Genomic DNA, 20,151 nt, shown 5'->3' with positions numbered 1-20,151 from the left:
TAACTAAAACCCAGCCAGAGAGGAAAGAAGAGATAAAATAAAATAAAATTACAGATACAAAGTAAATAATAAAATAAATGAACAACAGCAAGGGAAAAAAATAGTATAGTATCCGGACTTAATCTTTCAAAGTAAGTAAGAAAAAGTTGCCATGCGTCATAAAACCTCTGAACCGAACCTTTTACAGTGTAGCGGATCTTTTCCAGCTGAGTATAGTACATGACATCCTTAACCCATCGCCCATATACAGGTGGAAGTGGCTCTTTCCATTTCAATAATATCACTCTATGGGCCAAAAGAGTGCAAAAGGCCAGAAGATCAGAGTGTGATTTGGAAAGACTGGCATCACAAGGTGTCACCCCAAAAATAGCTATAAACGGGCAATTGGAACACCAAATATGTTGGACATGGTTTCAAACATTTTGGTTGTTTTAGACGTAATTGTTAAGATGTGTTGGGTATGAGACGGGCTACAGTGGGCAGGTAGCTGCACACAGAGTCCAGAACTGATGCACCGAACAGGCAGCTGCAGACAGTCCAGAGCAGTGTGGACGGGAGAGGATACTAATGATAATAATGCATTTAATTTATTTAAAAGCACCTTTCAAGACATCCAAGGACACTTCACAATAGAACAATGTCAACGAAGAACAATGAAAAACAAAAAGCAGGAGATAAAATAAATGATGAGTTCACAGTGAAAATGCAGATTTGAACAGACGAGCAGAGATTTAAACTGGAACCAGTGTTTCTTATATGTGGGGGAGAGACTCCCACAGCCTGGAGCAGAGAGGTGAGCAGGAGCGAGGTGATGAAGGGCCTCGAAGGTGAGCAGAAGTTTGTATATTATCCAGATTTTCACTGGGAGCCAGTGAAGTTCCTGAAGGACAGGAGTGATGTGCTGGTAGGAGGAGTTCTGGTGATCATGTGAGCAGTTTTGAACCAGTTGAAGCTGATGGAGGAGTTTATGGGGGGACCATGCAAGAGAGGATTATAACAGTCAATGCAGGAGACTGTGGACGAGACTGTGGACGAGACTGTGGACGAGACTGAACGAGACTGTGGACGAGACTGTGGACGAGACTGAACGAGACTGTGGACGAGACTGTGGACGAGACTGTGGACGAGACTGTGGACAAGACTGTGGACGAGACTGAACGAGACTGTGGACGAGACTGTGGACGAGACTGAACGAGACTGTGGACGAGACTGTGGACGAGACTGAACGAGACTGTGGACGAGACTGAACGAGACTGTGGACGAGACTGTGGACGAGACTGAACGAGACTGTGGACGAGACTGTGGACGAGACTGAACGAGACTGTGGACGAGACTGTGGACGAGACTGGACGAGACTGTGGACGAGACTGTGGACGAGACTGTGGACGAGACTGTGGACGAGACTGAACGAGACTGTGGACGAGACTGAACGAGACTGTGGACGAGACTGAACGAGACTGTGGACGAGACTGTGGACGAGACTGTGGACGAGACTGAACGAGACTGTGGACGAGACTGTGGACGAGACTGAACGAGACTGTGGACGAGACTGTGGACGAGACTGTGGACGAGACTGAACGAGACTGTGGACGAGACTGTGGACGAGACTGTGGACGAGAATGGATGCTGTGTGGAAAGAAAAGGACGTAATCTGTTAATGTTACGTAGATGGAAATAGAACAGTGAGATGACATGAGAACTGTCTGATGACACCAAGGCTCTGAACCCGAGGAGAAGGGCCAACAAGGAGGATTTCAGTTTTATCCTCGTTGAGTTTAAGAAAATTAAATGAATGTCTGCTGCAGCCTGGTGCTGTGGACGCTGAGTTTTACTGTCCTATCACAACTTCTGCTGTTGTAGCTGAAACTGTGAGATCAGTTTCAAAATGCAAAAACATCGAGTCTCTTTTTCATACCTCCTGTATTTCAGCATAACTAAGACATCATTATCCAAATGAGCACGGCGCAGTTTAAAAAGCGGTTTAAGGAGATGGTTTTACAGGGTACAGGGAAGAGGTAGAGATTTGATAGGGTGTTCTTGTCTAATATTTTCATGTGTGTGCGGGTGCACGGGTATGTTGGTATGGGTATATATATATCTGTAGGTTGTGTATCCTTTGAGGTGTTACTGGGGTTATTGAAAATGTGTATATGTGTATATGTGTATATACGTATGTATGGATAGATAGAAACATATATGTATAAATATATAAAAAATGAATAATAATAAAAAAAAATACACATAACATATAATGTAATTGCAAGGAGGTATTTCTGTAGTCTATTGATTACTAGATAGTGGAAAAGGGGTGGGATTAAATAAGCTTATGCTTCTTCCTGCTCCTTTTTGAACATGAAAGTTATTTGTAGTTGTGGTTGCTCGTTTTCCTTTTGTTTTGCTTTGTTCATTTGTCTCTTTTAATTCTATGTTGTTGTACTTTTTCAACATGTTCAAAATAAAGATTCAATCAATCAATCAATTAATGTTCTTCTATAATCAGTTATGAGGTAGCCGGTGTATAGTTTGTTGTGCATTTTAACTGGACTGATCTAAATCATCGGTCAAAGCTTCAAAATTGTGACAAGAAGTAACTTGTTTGCTGTTACTGCTGTTGTGGAGGATCGACGCCCTCTGGTGGTTCCAGGAGGTTTTGCATTGGTGTCTATGTTGAGGGTGGTGGAAAGTCCTAAAAGGTCTGACGCTGAGATCACAGTTTGTTTCTCTCACGTCGTAGTTCTTTTGTTTACCTTGGCTGTCAGGTTCAGGCACCATGGTTAGCTGCAGTTTGTTTGTTTGTTTGTTTGTTTGTTTTCAGCACTACAGTGTGTTGTGAGACTCAATACTGCATCACAAGATAGAAGCGAAAGGAAACCTTGTGCATGTCAAATATTTTGATTTCACAAAAACAACAAAGACAAATTAAAATGTTGCTAATGGTTTATAAAGATCGTTGACGGTTAAACAGCAGTTTCATGAACGTTCGGTTTTTTAATACTGTTAGTATGAAGTGTTACCACAGAGGCGCAGTTAACAGGATCAGGATCAACTCTATGTGTGGTGTTTTTGTGTTGTTGTGTGCAGGCACTGGATTGGATCCAGGAGACAGGTGAGGTGTACCTGGCCACGCACACGTCACCCGGCGACAGCAGCGAGGAAACACAGCAGCTCCTCAATGACTACCATCACTTCAGACTTTGTGCCAAAGTAGGTGCTGTGTGTGTGTGTGTGTGTGTGTGTGTGTGATTTGTATTTGAACTTCACTACCAGTCAAAAGTTTGGACACAGCTTCTCCTTTAATGGTTTTTCTTTGTTTTTACTACTTTCTGCATCGTAGATACAAACTGAAGACATCAAATATATGAAGCAGATTTACAGGATTATGTAGCAAAGCTCTAAATAAGTCTCATATTTTAGACTCCACCCTTTCTTTGTTGACAGCGCTGCAAACCTTCTCTCAGGTTTCCCCTCACAGGTGAGCCTGTCAGGGTTCATTGGTGGAGTTTGTTGCCTTCTTAATGACGTTGGGACCATCAGTTGTGTTGTGCAGCAGTCAGGTTGGTGCACAGCTGACAGGCCTGTTTGACAACAGTTAGAGTTCAGATTACGGCGAGAACAAGAGAAACAACAGCCCATCATTACTTTAAGAGCTGAAGGTCAGTCAGTCGGAAAACTGCTAAAACTTTGAAGTGCAGTCATAAAAACCATCAAGAGTACGATGAAGCCGTCTGACATGAGGACACCCCAGGAGAGGAAGACCAGGAGTCCCTCTGCTGCTGAGGATACGTTCATCCCAGTCACCAGCCTCAGAAATCTCCAGTTAGCAGCAGCTCAGATCAGAGCCCAGATAGACGCCACACAGAGCTCCAGGAGCAGACACATCTCTGCATGTTCAGAGGAGACTGTGTGGATCAGGCCTTTATGCTCAAACAGCTGCTGAGACACCACGACTGAGGAAAAGCAACAAGAAGAGATTTGATTGGGTCAAGAAACACAACGAATGGACTTTAGACCATCTGTGCTTTGGTGATGAGTCCACAGCTGAGATCTTTGGCTCCACCTGCCTTTTTGTTTACTGCATAATTCCACGTGTGTGTTCATTGCCTTCGATGAGAATCTACAATGTAAATAATCATGAAAATGAAGAAAAACCATTAAAGGAGAAGGCGTGCCCAAACTTTTGACTTTACTAGGCTTAAAGTTTTGGTTTGCATCAATTGTTTTGTGATTTTCCACTTTCACACTGACAGCAGAGCAGTGAGGCAGTGCTGCGTCATCGACACCTCACAGGTTTCAAGCAGTGGAGGGATGATAATCAATCCTCAACATGTAAACAGTGCAAAATCAGGAAAAATGATTAATAGTAATATTAGAGGATGAGTAGCAGTGATGTGCGGATCGATCCTGAAATATCGATTCCTCCGATACCAATCATTTATGTTCTACAATCGATTCTCACATTAAAATATCGATATTTTAGTAATTTAGAGTAAATTTGTAGTTTATCATTAACAGGAACACAGTGGAAAGAAACTATAACATTCGGATTGTCTACATTCAAAGGAACTACTTTTTCTTCTGCCTTTCATAGTCATGTGCGAAATACGGCTGTATAAATGTGTCGCAGCCGCTTGGCGTGCGCACTCACAGCAATGGCTGAGCGTAAATGGAGTCATGTGTGGACGTATTTTACCTCAACAAACGGCCAAGACGTGGTTTGCGATACATGTGGCAAAAAAGTGAGCTGTTGTGGCCATACTTGGGAGACATTCAAAAGGGCTGTGTGAAAACCCCGGAGGAACCTACCCGAGGGATTAATAAAGTTACATTTAATTTAATCTAATCTAATAACTCTCAGCCAAACCGATTTACTCACGAACAAATGAAACACTGAAAAAGCCAAACAATAACATTTTGAAGTTATCAAAGTGACTTATATATCATGTTTAACCCGAGTAACAAAAGACCGCGGGGGTTTGAAGACGATGTGTCGGCTCAGATATTTGAAGTTTACACAGCTACATTCTCACCTGAAAATATCTTAAAATTCGGGATTCTCCCGGAAAAATCGGGAGGGTTGGCATGTATGGTTGTGGCAACATCACTGACCTCGTCAAACACCTCAGAGTAAATCATATCACAGAATATGAGGCGCGTATGTTGAGGCGAACTGAAGAGGAGGAGAGGGACAGGTGCTGCTGGGGCGAGACAGACGTCTCTCACGAGTCCTTTAGTGCTGCAGGCAAGGTGTTCAAATAGCACAACTTCAGTTTGTTTTAATTTCTGTATGATGAACTCTGCATGATTAAGTGATAAGAACAAGTAATCTGATGTCCTGTAATCATTATGAAGCTATAATTTGAGATCCAATAAATAAAATAAGTTTTTGTACAAAGTATCAGATCAGTATCGTCGATACCACCCTGAATATTACTTGGTATCGGATCGGAAAGGAAATCAGTGGTATCGCACATCACTAATGAGTAGACTGTTAACTGCTTCTAATAAAATGAAACACTCAGGATTTCCTGGTCAAACATGGGAAAATGTTACAGTTCAACTCAAAATGTGTTTGTTGTTCTTAAACGTGCTAAACAGAGTCGACCAAAGTGCTTCACAATCTGTTAAAAACAAGAAAACAATCGAGGAACAAATTTAGATAAATAAGCCGACAGTGAACTAACAAGAAAAACATCAAACAGGCCTGATGGTACTCAGGGTCAGCCAGGGTCAGGGTTGCTGCTGCCCGATCTCCTCTGTGCTTCAGTCCAGACCTCGGTTGTGCTGAGAGCATCTCAGTGCTCTTTTGGGGTCACACATGTCGAGGAGTTCGTTTAAATAAATAATAATAACTTTCCAAGTAAGTAAAAGAATCTTAAACTGGATATTTTACAGGCAGCCAGTGTAAATTTGCTAAAACTGGAGTTTCTGATAAATGCAGATACTCAGCAGATAGACGTGACAGAAGAGAAGCAGCTACACCCACTGGTGTCATGTTTGTGCAGGAGGATGTATATACAGTATATAGTATACGAGATATTCAAAGATGTACTTACTAATGTCCCACGTTTCCAGGGTATCAGTGTGTTTCACGTTTTCCACGTAGGGATGCTGAACATCAGCGACTCCTCAGCTTCTGTAATCTGTGTGTGTGACAACATCCTGCAGCAAACCAAGGAGAAGGTGAAGCTGCTGATCCAGCTGGCAGACAGTCTGGTGGAGAAGGGGCACGCCCACGTGCTGGAGCTGAAGCGCTGGGTGAGCACGGTGGACCGCAGGTACCGGGACTTCTCTGCACGGATGGGCAAATACCAGGAGAGCCTGGAGAGGAGCCTGGGAATGAGCTCTGAGGTGACAACAGCAACACACACTCGTGTCAGTGCAGTCCCACAAACATCTGGCACAAATGATGTTCTCTGTGCAGGACAACAAAGACCTGGAACTGGACACCATCCCCGCCAGCCTGACTGACGACCCGGAGGTCAAACTGCGTGACCCCAACCATGAGGTCAACGAGGAGAAGAGGAAGTCTGCCAGGAAGAAAGAGTGAGTTTGGAAAGAAAGGAGGAGCGAGTGGGAGAGAATACGAGTATCCTTAATGTCACCATCATGTGTCACTGCAGTCGTTCACCTCGTCACATCCACTCCACAGACGAGGTCGTGTGTGCACACTGACGTCACGTGAATGCGTCCTTACAGCTGTGCTGCTTTTCCTCTCTCAGGTTCATCATGGCAGAGCTCTTGCAGACGGAGAAGACCTACGTCAGAGACCTTCAGGAGTGTTTAGAGGTGAGAACAACGAGCGAGTTAGTTTTGTGGACATTAGTGCGTTTGTGCTGTGTGGCTGACTGCTCTGTGTGCCCGTCAGACGTACCTGTGGGAGATGACCAACGGCGTGGAGGAGATCCCACCTGGCATTGCTAACAAAGAGCACATCATATTTGGTAACATGCAGGAGATATTTGACTTCCACAGCAAGTGAGTGACGTTTAGATCAGGTCTGCAGTTGAATGTGCTGTCTGTGTGTGTTCATGCATGGGCCACACCCCCCAACTGTCCACGACAAACTCGTTTGTGTCTCATCTCTTTGTGGTCCCTGCACAAACCCACGTAATAGTTCATTAACCCTTTAAAGCCGGTCAGAGCAGCACGCTCTGTTTTGCGCAACTACTTTTAAATCCCTGTAGCTCTGCAACCACGTGAGCTAGCACAATAATTTTTTTTGCATATGAAACCGGAGGAGTTGTACTTACATCTTATGCCATCAGCTTGTCCTCGGTCACAGTTTCCTTCCACATATAGCTTTGCAAAAACTGCATAAAAAGCACTTGCAGCAACAAAAACATAATATTCCAGAAACACGCTTTGCCGATCCGATCAGCTGTTCATAACTATCACCTGTCCTCCATGACCTGCCCGAAACCGGAAGTGACGTCATTTTGCGGAAATGTAGTTTTTTACCATCAGGGCCTCATGAGCCTATACTGGTGTTTTTAAAAGTTATCTTTGACTTTATGACTTTCTGTGTGGTTTCTGGGATGCTTAGGACTCATATTGCACTGCTGGAAATAGTTTATTTTGATGCATATGCTGCTTTTTTGTAAATTTGCATTATAATATTTATTTTCGTTTTTCCTGCAGTGTATAAAAATTGGTGTATTTCAAAAATAAAACTATGAAGACACTCAAAATAAATTTCCTGTGGTGGGAAACTATTTTGTGCAACTTTTTTGTATTTACAGTTTTGAGGGATAAGCCTCTTAAATTTCTCTAACTAGAAAAATATGTTAAAAAAACAAAAACGATTTTCATTTTTTTGTAGTTTATTGCACTTTTTTGCAATTTATGTAATTACTATGCACTTAATGCAGACATATTATTAAAATTTAGGCTATAATGGTTGTATTGATGTATAGCAACTTGAAATGCTCCCAAAAATGGCTCCACAGCATGTAAACATATAATATAAGCTCTGGCGGACTTGGTTCTATGGTAGGTCTTAAAGGGTTAAGCAGCAACGCTTTAAACTCATTCACAGCATCTGGAGGTTTCACACATCACCATTCTAAACAATTTAATATCTGTGTTACTTCTTGAGTAATTTACAGTAAAAATATACAGTCTGTTTGTTTGTGTCTTTGCAGTATTTTCCTAAAGGAGCTGGTGAACTATGAGCAGCTTCCAGAGGACGTGGGTCACTGCTTCGTCACCTGGGTGAGAGTCACAGTGGAAACAGCTTTCGAGTGTCATAAGTAGCTCCTAGTGACAACGTTGTAAGTGTTATTTTAGGCTGGGACTACATTTAAAGAGCAGGTTATTACGGAGCCCCGCAGGGGACATGGGAGAAAAAAAAAATTAAGACGGACTTTGCGAGATCTCGCAAAACAAACTCAGGATCTCGCAAAACAAACTCAGGATCTCGCAAAACAAACTCAGGATCTCGCAAAACAAACTCAGGATCTCGCAAAACAAACTCAGGATCTCGCAAAACAAACTCAGGATCTCGCAAAACAAACTCAGGATCTCGCAAAACAAACTCGGGATCTTGCAAAACTTTTGCGAGTTTGTTTTGCGAGATCCCAAGTTTGTTTTGCGAGATCTCAAGTTTGTTTTGCGAGATCTCGCAAAACAAACTTGAGATCTCGCAAAACAAACTCGGGATCCCGCAAAACTATTGCGAGATCTTGCAAAAGTCCGTCTTAATTTTTTTTTCTCCCATGTCCCCTGCGGGGCTCCGTAGGTTAGCCCTTAAACTTCCTCTTCTCTTAAATAAACCTCCTGAAAGCTGTCAGCAGAATATGAAGAAAGCACAGCTGTGACATCAAAGTTGAAAGGAGGCTGTGTTCTTGTGTAATGCTGCAGCAAAACACAAGATGGCGCTGTGGTCAGCGAGTTAGCGTATCTATTCTGGTAGGTGACGAGCTCGTAGGACTGCTGCTTCTGTCCACAGTGAGGCTTCGGTCTGTTCACATGAAGCACTGTCCTGCAGCGATGCTTCTTATCCGTTTAACCTTCATCGTGTGCACACACAGTATCAGCTGTTTTATTCTATTACGGTTATTATGGGGCATTTTTATGCAGTTGTTGGATGGTTGAGCAGTGATGAAAGACAGGAAAGTGGGCAGAGAGGGGGAAAGACAAAGGACTGCAGGTGTGAGTCAAAGCTGCACTGTGGCCACGTGTCACACGGTCGCCCACTGAGCTGAACTGGCGTCCCAGTGAGCTGTAAGTGTAAGCAGGACGTAAAGCTGCCTCCTCTCCTTTTCCAGGCTGATAAGTTCCACATATATGTGGATTACTGCAAGAACAAACCAGACTCCAGCCAGCTGATCCTGGAGCACGCAGGAACCTTCTTTGATGTGAGTATCACTGCACCATCACAGCACCATCACAGCACCATCGACGCTTATCGTCCCCACCAGTCGCTGTCTTTTGATTGACTTTTGATTGTTCTGGGAAAAAATATAAAATCATGTTACATCTGATGTGAAGAGCACACAGCTGATTTTTTGAGTCATTATAAATGTGGATGTGTTTCCTGTGTCTGCATAGTGACATCCATCTAGTGTTAATGTAACAGCAGTGTCAGGTCTGTATGTGTGTTAGTGTGCAAAGTGTGCGCATCTCCGTGTTTGTGAAGGTAACATCTGTCTTATGCTTGATATATATTAAAGTGGCTTCGATGCAGGACACTTGCTGAGTTAGTTTCTGAACAGCTTGTGAAAACACACAGCAGCTCCCAAACACTCTGATGAAGAGGAGGAAGCTTCACTTTATAGATGAGGATGTACTTTTCTAAGAATGAGTCAAATTTCTCAGTTTCATTTGCAAATCAAGCTTGTTTAGCATTTTTACAGCATTAGCTGACACGTTCTGGGCTCTTTAAACTCGGCACTTGTTGTAAAAGCCTGAGTGACGTGTTTTATTTCATTAACCGCACCGAGGAGGCATCGTTAAATAGGGCTGGGCCATATCATACCGTTCACGGTAACACCGGTATTATGTTGGGCAACGATAAGAAAATGAAATATCAAATAGAATATGGGTAAAACGCGCATGCGCAGTGCCTTTGTTTTCATACGCACATGGCGGTGACGGAGAATGAGAAGAGTGAAAGCGGATCGTTGAATGAAACAGATGAACCTGAACTGGTTTGTAAAAATGCTGCTAGCATGCTAGCATGCTAGCGGGCCGTCGTTATTACCGTGTTTTTGGAAAATACGGCACACTTAAAATCAATCCTTTGATTTTTCTGAAAGTCGACAGAGCCCCTTATAATCCCGTGTGCCTTATGTATGAACTCTGGTTGTGTTTACTGACCTCGAAACGATTTTATGTGCACGGCGCTCGAAAATCTGTCAAATGTTTCAGTACGACTTTGCTAAGCTACGAAGCCGCACCGCTTGATGGATTGTTGGAGCATTACGGCTATCGTAGGCGGAGCCTCGCGGAGTGATACGTACTGTGCTTCAACATAATGTTACCGTATTGTGTGTGTATAACCTCTTTTTAAGTTTTGTGGATATTATACATGGTTATACTTTTGGTTAAACTGTCAGCGAGGAATTTGCATTTGCACTGTTACATGTTTATATAACTTTAATGCAGATAAAAAAACAGCTGCTTGTTTAAGTGAAAATACATTGATGAGGTTTTTGCACTAATAAAGTTGTGGAGTTATAAAGTATTTTGTCTAGTGTCAGTTATATCATCAGTTATATCGTTATCTCAAATTTTCAAATGTATATCGTGATAAATATTTTTGATCATATCGCCCTGCTCTATCGTTAAATATGTTACGGTAAATGGGTCTTATAAAGCGCTTTTTTACTCTTCTGAGCACTCGACTTGTGCGTTCACGCATTCACACGCATACTGCATTGGATAGCAATTTGGGCAAGTTGCTATCTAGTATCTTGCCCACGGATGTTTGGCATGCAGGCTAGGGGAAGCCAGGAATCGAACCACCAACCTTCCGATCAGTAGATGACCTGCTCTACTGCCTGAGCTACAGTTGGAAATCAAAGTATGGTTACGGTTTTTTAACCCCATTAAAAGCTCCTTCAGTGTACCTGACGCCATTTTTATACTAAAGAAGCTGATTGGACCAGCACACACTCGCTGTGTTACATTCAGCGCGCCGGGTTCATTTGTGGAAGATAAATAGACTCAGTGGCATGCTGTGATTTCTCCCTGTGTGCACAAACATTGTGTAATTGCTTTTCTGCCAGCAGATGGTGCTGTTGCACTGACATTTACATTTAATCAGTGTTGGGTAAGTTACTTTAAAATAGTAACTAAGTTACATTACTAGTTACTTCTATCAAAAGTAACTCAGTTACTTCAAGTTACTCGTTACTTTCAAAGTAACTAGTTACTAGGGAAAGTAACTTTGGTTTTACTCAGAATTCTCTTGTTAATGTGTTGCTTCCATAACTTTGCCAGTCTTCTAGCTTGCTTACTTGCCACAAGTGCACTGTGCCACCTACCAATAGAAAGGAAAAGATAATGTGCATATTTCCACGAGAGAAATCCCACGCCTGGACCGTCATTGACTGCTGCCATGATTCTAGCCTAGGTCACAGCGTCATGTGCGCCTTTTACATCCAACACAAAAACTGCAGTCGTGGTGCTTTGATTGTACTCAGAACTCGGAAATTCTGCCTTCTGAATAGGAAGATGTAGGTAACACCAGACTGCAGATGAGCTGCATACAGGGCTGGACGGGGACAAAAAATCGGCCTGGGCATTTCGACTAGAGACTGGCCCGCCATTATAGGAAAAATCATAAAGCCTTTGAATGAAAGCAAACGCTGTTGTGACAGTGATGTTCACTGTTTTGATGGTATATATGCATCAATCTATCAATCGTTTGTTGTAAGATTCAGATAATTATTTTTTAAAAGCGAGATATTTTAAATGAGAATAAGAAAGAAAAGTATTTCTTTGTGCCCCCCTCTCCCTGTTAATGCCCTACCTGGCCCCCCTGGCAAAACTTTGCTAGATCCGCACCTGCACAGTTACCAGCTGTCAGCTACCTAAAAAGGATCCTGGTGTTATTTGTCTCTCAGAAACAGTTCATAACTTCCCTTCAACTCATCCATGTCACCTAAAAGGTAAACCTGTTTCTCCATCACCTGTTCAGCTCTGATGATTCAGTAAGGACATCTCCTGGTTTCATCTTCATGTTTCCCTCTCACCAGATAACCAAACCCACATCATGACCAGCAGCTTTTTTGCAGCTGTGGCTCCAGCAAACATCAGCTGATACTAGAAATTAATATTAAATAAATTCTAACAACAGCTGATCAAGCTTAAACGTGCTGCTGTTGTTTAACGTGACATCGGCTGGTTTCCTCTTTCTGGCGCAAAGTGGGCGATAAACAAACAAGAGAGAAAAGCCGATCAGCTGATCATTGATCAGTTTCATGATTGAAGTAGAAACGGGAGAGGGAGGGGGGAGAATGAAAGAAGAAGAGGCAGCTGTGCAGCAAAGACACAGAATAACTCCAGCTTTGTGTCTTTTTCAATGTAGCTGAATTACGGGACAAACTGTTTCTTTTCACCTCAATAAGAAACGCGTAATATTTTCTCTGAATACCAGACGGGACGGTTGGCAAATCTAATAACTTAACAAAATAAAGCTCAACATCATTAACTTCATAGCACCCACCCAGCTGTATAGAAACTCCGTCATGCTAGCTAGTACGCAGTACGGAAAAAGTCAGAATAACGAAAATAAACTCCACCTAAACTTGGTTTATATCTGACCCAGATAGACTGCAGGTCATAACTTCTTACCTGAAGTTCAGTTCACACTTGGACCGGCGGCCGCCTCGGGTCTCTTTTCCTTCTGCGTCCCCTTTCCCTCATCCACCTGCTGCCTCCACCACTTGCTAATGTTACTGAATCTGTGGAAGCTCCGCGATAGCCACCACACGAAGTAACGAGTAACGACCCTATCTAAATCCCAGTAACGACTAACGCGTTCCTGATTTTGGCATAATAACTAGTTACCGTGCTCGTTACCACAATAATAACGTAGTTACTGTAACGCGTTACTTAATAACGCGTTAGTCCCAACACTGCATTTAATATACACATTTCTGCTGCAGGAGATCCAGCAGAGACGAGGACTGGCTAACTCGATCTCCTCCTACCTCATCAAACCGGTCCAGAGGATCACCAAGTACCAGCTACTGCTAAAGGTGAACAGAACCAGTGTGGGTGAATCCGCCCACGCGCTGAGTGGGAACTAGTAGAACGATCAAATATTTATAGATCAGATTCATCAGCTTTAACATCTCGTCCTGCAGGAGTTATTGTCCTGCTGCGAGGAGGGAAAGGGAGAGATCAAAGACGGTTTGGAGGTGATGCTCAGCGTTCCTAAGAGAGCAAACGACGCCATGCATCTCGCCATGTTAGAGGGTAAGAGACCACTCGCCGCACTTCCTCCTAGCACTGATGTGAAACGTGGTTATTCATGCTTGGCTCTTCTGTAGGCTTCGAGGAGAACCTGGAGGTGCAGGGCGAGCTGATCCTGCAGGACAGTTTTCAGGTTTGGGATCCACGCTCGCTCATCAGGAAGGGTAGGGACCGGCACCTCTTCCTGTTTGAGTTCTCGTTGGTCTTTAGCAAAGAGATCAAAGACTCAGCTGGCAGAACCAAGTACCAGTACAAGAACAGACTACTGGTGAGCGGGTGGTTTCAGCCACGACGGATGTTCTCGCCGTGTTTGAAATAGCCGCTGTTGCATTAACTGTACCCCCTCCCTTACTCTTCCCGCAGACGTCAGAGTTGGGGGTGACCGAGCACATTGAGGGCGACCCTTGTAAATTCGCTGTGTGGGCTGGAAGAACGCCATCCTCTGATAATAAAACCGTGCTGAAAGTACGTGAGATTAAATGTAAACAAACGTCTGCTTTCATCAGCTGGGATATTAAAGCTGTGACTTCTCCAGGCATCCAGCATGGAAGCTAAACAAGACTGGATTAAGAACATCAGGGAGGTGATCCAGGAGAGGATGACTCACCTGAAGGGGGCGCTGAAGGAGCCGCTTCACCTGCCTAAAACACCAGCACTGACCAGACCCAGGAATAATGCTAAAAGGTGAAGAAACACATGCTTTTGCTGGGATTACTGTAGCACACAGATTGATGGATGAAGGTTGCCGGTTCGAGCCCCGGCTTGGTCAGTCTCGGTCGTTGTGTCCTTGGGCAAGACACTTCACCCGTTGCCTACTGGTGGTGGTCAGAGGGGCAGATGGCGCCAAATCCGATTTTTTTGTCTGCTCGTTCACACTACAAATAAAATGTGACAGCAAACGCGCTCTAGTGTGAACGCTCAAAGCGGCAAAAGAAGACGTCACACACAATGCGCTCTGTTTAGACCCAGAGCAACAGTATTGTTTGACTGATGGTCTTAATATAAAGACTTCAGACTTCACGTTTCCCAATTTTTGCTTTAAGTTATTTTGTTATTTACATAATAATGTAAATAACCTAATAATGATCCTTATTGCTGTTTTAGAGGAGCGCTGCTTCAAAGGATAGTTGCAGATTTCTGTCAGAATCTGCAGATTATACAGAACAAATAAAATGTTCACGTTTCTCAACGTTGTCTTCCCAACAGTTTCACTGGATGGAAGCGTTCGCGATGTCTTCTCTGGCGCTGATAATTGGCGTCTGTCTTGTGTCGGTGACGTAAAAGACAGATTTAATGCGACATGACCATCAAACAGCAGCTTTCTAAAACATCAGATATGTATCGGATTCAGCACCACATACGAAAGTGACCCAGATCGGATTTGAAAATATTGGATTTTTGCCGTTCACACTGTCACACCATGATCGGATAGATGGGTCACATAGGGTCAAAAAAATCAGATTTGATGCGCTTTCGCCTGCAGTGTGAACGTAGCCTAAGTGTTAGCCTCACAGCAAGAATATGTGGAGCATTATGTGTGGGCGTACTCCAGCTTGTACCTGCAGTCCAAACACATGCAGTTAGTGGGGTTAGGCCGTAAATTGGGCGTAGGTGTTCCTAGCCTCTTGCCCTGTGGAAGCTGAGAGAGGCTCCAGGCCCCCTGAGCCTTAACTGGAGAAGCAGGAGGAAGTGAATGGTTCTACTTTACATGATGAATGTGGCATGAATGAAGATCAGTAGGGATGCAACGATACCAATTTTTTCAAACCGATACTTTGATCTGAGTACTTGCCGATACTGAGTACAAAAACCGATACTTCTACCACACACACACACTGTCCGTGGATTTTCTCTTGACATTTTTCTTCGCTTTTCCAAAACCTGAGTTAAAGTTGGCTGTTCCACACTGCTGACATTTTGTTTAGCCTAGCTACAGCAGCCTCCAGTTTCTCTTTTTTATCTGGAGCCGCCAGTCTCACTCGCCTAACCCTGTTAGCGCGGGATGTCCCCCTAGTGGCCAATCTAAAAAACTACAACAGAAATGACAAGCCACCCTCTGATTAATGAAATAAGTTGGTATCGGTTCATGATATCGGTTAACTTTTACGAGTATGAGTACACACACATTTTACAGTATCGGTATCGGGTATCGGTGCCGATACAATACCGATACCAGTATCGGTATCGGGTATCGGTGCCGATACCGATACCAGTATCGGTGCCGATACCAGCATCGGTATCTGTGCATCCCTAAAGATCAGTGTTTGTATTCATGTCGTTGTCTTGATCCAATTACAGGTTTCAGATCAACAGCAGTTATTTAAAAGTGTGCCACAGACATAAAGTCCTGTAACTTAACAGCAACCATTCTGTGACATCACGTGTGCATTTGCTGGATGTGCCTGCAGGAAAGAGTAGAGCTAGCTTAGCCGTTTCTGCTGGACATACAGAGGACGTGGAATGATATGAAATGTGTAAAAAATGATTGTTGACCTCATCAGTAAGACCTTTCACACTCATCCTGGTCGTGCTGTGTGTTTCTGCAGGGAGGGAGGTGAAGACGGAGACAGTCAGGGAGACGGCAGCAGCCAACCAGACACCATCTCAATAGCATCCAGGACATCCCAGAACACTGTAGACAGCGACAAGGTAGGAAACACCGTCGCTGACGAGCTGACGACCCACAGCTGTATCAGCGCTACAGGGTTTCCTGTGCAGCTTAAATGAGCAGCAGCAGGGGCTGGGCATGCTTCTGCAGCTGGCAGTGAGGATTCAGAGCCATCAGTGTTTGGAGTGTTCAGCTCACACATGTGGATGAGAAGTCCTCAACAATGCTGCCAGAGAAACAATCAGTCGTGAAAGCCCTTTTCAGGTTGTGTGCAGGCAGCTGCACGGACACCTACCAGGCAGCCTCTGACATCAAAGTAAGACCTTTGTGTTGCTTTAACTGTGTGAAGGTGCAGAATCCAGGTCGCTGTTTCACATGCTTATGTTTAACTTGTGCAGTTACAGAGCCATAGTCACAAACACTCAGACTGAGGACAGTTTTCACTCTGTGCACTGATGACATCACATCCGCTGCAGCTCAGTTTGATGTTTGTTGGCTATAATTAAGCACAGGATCACATGGTCAGCTGCACAGGTGGAGGTGTGTTCGTACACGTTCACTGCCAGAAACAACTTTGACCTCTTGAGCCTTTCCTCTGCTACGAGTTCTTCATCTTGAGAGCTTTTTAGGCAGTTTGTTTAATTTTTTCCTTTTTAAAAAATCACGAGGATGAGCTCCTTATACGAGGAAGCTCAGTGAATATGAGCAAACAATCAAAAGGGCACAAACGTAGACATTTAACATGAGTTTGGTGTCTTGGCTGTTCGTCAGCTGCTACACACACACATGGAAAACCTGACACAGATGTCAGTCATGGCCTCCTGCTGTAGAGTTACATAGTGTGTCCTTTTCACAATGCTCACGCCTACACGCTGGCTCGCCTCTAAATGTCAGCAGCACACAGAACCACAGCAGACTCGGTTTGTCTGAAACATGCGTCCACGCTGTGCACGTATACGGCGTAAATGCCACAGCCAGCTCTGCTCTGACCCTGCATGTGTGTTTTACATGTGTGTGCACCCCACCTCGTTCTGGCCAATGAAAACAGAGTGAATTTTTCCAGTCCTTTCTGAGTGTGGGTGTGTTGTTGCTCTGCTCGGGTTTATTGTTTCTAGGATTTAGAAAACTCCAGCTTGCCTATTTTTGGAGCCTCCAAAAAACCTCAGACGTAAAAAAGCTTTTGTCCTGCAGTTTGCTCTGATTTATTTCACAGCTTCAACCGTGACAGTCACATGTCTTTATCTCTGGTTCTTTCTGGCTCTTTTGTAATATGATAGTTTTCATGCTAATGACGTCTTAGAGCTGTTTGTCTTCTCTTGCAGTTCATGGTTGTCGTTGCCGGTCGAGTATTTTCCCCAGAAGCACAATGAAACGTTGTTTTCTGCTCATGTGTCGAGGCTGATGCTGTAATCGTTTGTTGTGTTCCCATGGCTCTGCTGACCCGCAGGGATTTATTATCGTACAAGTGCATCAATCGCTTGTGTATCTTGGAGACAACTGTATGAAATCAATGATCTGAGCAGACGTGTTTGTTCAGTGCAGCAGTCGTTCTTAATGTGTCCTCATCAGCAATCTGAAGCACTAAAATGTTCTCAAATCTCATTACTTCAGAGTCAAAATGTAAAATGTGACTGAATTCATTAGGAAGCTTCTTACAATCTGTCACTCAGGCTTTTTCTAGCATTTCTAGCATGAGTCTGTTCATTACTCAGCACAGTTTCTGCCGCCTGCTGATCAAAATTGTGTCATTTCCAAACAGATGTGGCGCTCTACGTCAGTGTTTCCCAACCACTGGGCCGCAGCACATAGGTGTGCCGTGGAAGATTATCTGGTTCCACCTGATTAGTTCTTTAAGCCAGTGGTCTCCAACCTTTTTTGACCGGTTTATGCCCGACAATATTTTCACGGACCGGCCTTTAAGGTGTCGCGGATAAATACAACAAAATAAAACTAGTACCGGTACCGAAAAAAAGAAGATTTATTCATAACACACGTGAAAAGATCCAGGAAAACAGAGTTAACGATAAAAACGATAACAAAATAACGCTGAAAACCGATAAAAACCCTGAAAACTATACATTTCACACCTGAGCCTCAACTCTCGCAGCCCGGTACCAAACGACTCACGGACCGGTACCGGTCCGAGGCCCGGGGGTTGGGGACCGCTGTTTTAAGCGACCGGCGTGCGTAACGGGCTGAACAATTACATTCTCTTCCACTAGAGGGTAGGACATGTGAAAGCCTCGCCCAAGCACAGGACTGCCAGGGTTGTAAAAGTGCTAGAAAACTTTCATAAAAGTATATAACAGTACTGAAAGGGACTAAAAAGAGCCTGTTTCTTAGGGCTGCACGATTTTGCATAAAATGAGAATCACGATGTTTTGGCTTAGAATTGAGATCACGATTCTCTCACGATTTTCTTTTCCAGTATAAATATTTATTGCGCTTATTAACTGCACATCAACTTCGTAACAGTTGACACTGAACATAAAAACAATAAATAAACATAAAAACAACAAATGTCTCACATTTTGTCGTTGCTGCAAAATGTTGTACTGCTTGAAATTGCGTCTCCACCGTTGCTCGACGCTGCGTGTATAGAGCAGGTAGTGCAACAATAGAGAAATAGTTGCGGGACGGCACTGTGTAGCGTTTGTCTAGGGTGTTGATCATTTTCCTAAATCCCTCGTTTTGCACAGTGTTGATGGAGCCATATCTTTGGTCAGGTGATAAGTAACAGCCTCCGTAATTTCTTTGTGCCTGCGGGAGTTCGACGTGTATAGGGAAGCGCTGTATAAGGTTCCCGTTATTGGTGTTTGGGTGGTTGACCGGGACGGATTTTCTCCTGTCACTTTCTCGTCATCCCTGACGTGCTCTCCGTTGTTTTTTCCTGCTAATTTTAGCAGCCAGCTTCTGTATCACGTGGTATAAGGCTCCGCCCTCGTCATTTGTTGAGCAGGAAGAGTGAGCGCTTGTTTTCATGCAGATTACGTCCCGGATCAAAATGTGGTACAATCGTTGTCTTTTTTTCTTTTTTAAATTTTATTAAATCGTTGTCATTTGGAAATGAGATCGCACATAAGTATGAATCAAGATCGCGATTTTCTAACGATTAATCGTGCAGCCCTACTATTCCTCCTGTATCGGCTTCTTTCTCTGGCTCCCTGTTGAATCTGACTTGTCTGTTGTCTTGAATGATCAGGGCCGTGTTATCTTAAAGACCTCATATTACCACAGTAGAGCACCTCGCTCTCACGCTGGTTCCTAGAGTAGCAGAGCCTCCAGCTTTCAGACCTCTGTGGAAACAGCTGACGCTTTGGGACACGGACACTATCTCTGCTTTAAGATTAGGCTTCAAACTTTCCTTTTGCCACCAGATTCGTTTAAACACATAACAACAAACTGGCACGTATGTTCACAGATGAACTGAGGTGGCGGGGGCCTGTCCGGGTTCTCTTAGGACAGCTTGGCTCTTATTGTTCCTGTGACACCTACACCGTGGGTCTGTCACTCCCCACTCATCATGTATGGAAGCTTGTAAAGGATTGCTCTGTCATATTTATGCTCTGTGTTTTAAATGAAGACAAAGGCAGCCCAAACCACAGTCTAACACAGCCATGCTGCTGGTTAAACACAGCCTCAGCAGTTTGATGCGATGGCATCGTGACAGCAGTTTTTAACTTTCTGTGGTGAGCTTGGGTTTCTTCTTCTATGGCTCATTTAAAAAGGCACTTCTCATGGGTCTAAGCTGCCTGTTAAGTATCCGAATGGTTGCGTCGTTTAGTTCTGACAAACTGTCAGTGTCACAAATTGTAGGTTTGCAAACAACAGTCATAATTATTTTTTTCCTTTAACCATAAACTGAGCTGATTTTTTTTCTAACGTTGATTTAGTCGTGAAACGGTCGTTTTATTCATTTTAACTTATCTGAGTTACATGTATGTAGTTTGAGCGAGGTCATCTCTGCAGTCACATCTCTAACATCGTGGTGTATAAGTCAGCCTCTCGAGTCTTAGTGAGTCACTGTGGTTTAGTCTTTGTTATTTAAAGCATCGTTCCAGCGGTTGTTGACGGAGCAGCGAAGATACTTTTACTTTAACTGAACATGGTTCTCATTTCTA

At 43.7% G+C, this 20,151-nt stretch overlaps 1 protein-coding gene and 1 long non-coding RNA gene across 3 annotated transcripts in view; one reads left to right on the top strand and one right to left on the bottom strand.

The window, feature by feature from the left end:
• The window catches only part of LOC146499952 (uncharacterized), a 167,171-nt gene that overhangs the window by 1,506 nt on the left and 145,514 nt on the right, over positions 1 to 20,151 (bottom strand). The window lies entirely within an intron of this gene.
• kalrna (kalirin RhoGEF kinase a) overlaps positions 1 to 20,151 on the top strand; it is a 163,340-nt gene that overhangs the window by 87,232 nt on the left and 55,957 nt on the right. For both annotated transcript variants that reach the window (XM_085136077.1, XM_085136078.1), the window contains exons 26-38: positions 3,082 to 3,204; positions 6,166 to 6,348; positions 6,422 to 6,543; positions 6,720 to 6,786; positions 6,866 to 6,975; positions 8,142 to 8,211; positions 9,267 to 9,356; positions 13,113 to 13,205; positions 13,314 to 13,425; positions 13,500 to 13,690; positions 13,786 to 13,887; positions 13,958 to 14,106; positions 15,969 to 16,071. In XM_085136077.1, the coding sequence (XP_084992203.1) occupies positions 3,082 to 3,204; positions 6,166 to 6,348; positions 6,422 to 6,543; positions 6,720 to 6,786; positions 6,866 to 6,975; positions 8,142 to 8,211; positions 9,267 to 9,356; positions 13,113 to 13,205; positions 13,314 to 13,425; positions 13,500 to 13,690; positions 13,786 to 13,887; positions 13,958 to 14,106; positions 15,969 to 16,071 (1,515 nt within the window). The remainder of the gene's footprint in view (positions 1 to 3,081; positions 3,205 to 6,165; positions 6,349 to 6,421; positions 6,544 to 6,719; positions 6,787 to 6,865; positions 6,976 to 8,141; positions 8,212 to 9,266; positions 9,357 to 13,112; positions 13,206 to 13,313; positions 13,426 to 13,499; positions 13,691 to 13,785; positions 13,888 to 13,957; positions 14,107 to 15,968; positions 16,072 to 20,151) is intronic.

This window comes from Neolamprologus multifasciatus, chromosome 16 (assembly GCF_963576455.1).
Source record: "Neolamprologus multifasciatus chromosome 16, fNeoMul1.2, whole genome shotgun sequence".
NCBI classification, from domain to species: domain Eukaryota; kingdom Metazoa; phylum Chordata; class Actinopteri; order Cichliformes; family Cichlidae; genus Neolamprologus; species Neolamprologus multifasciatus.
This window is presented reverse-complemented; position numbering and strand designations above follow the sequence as displayed.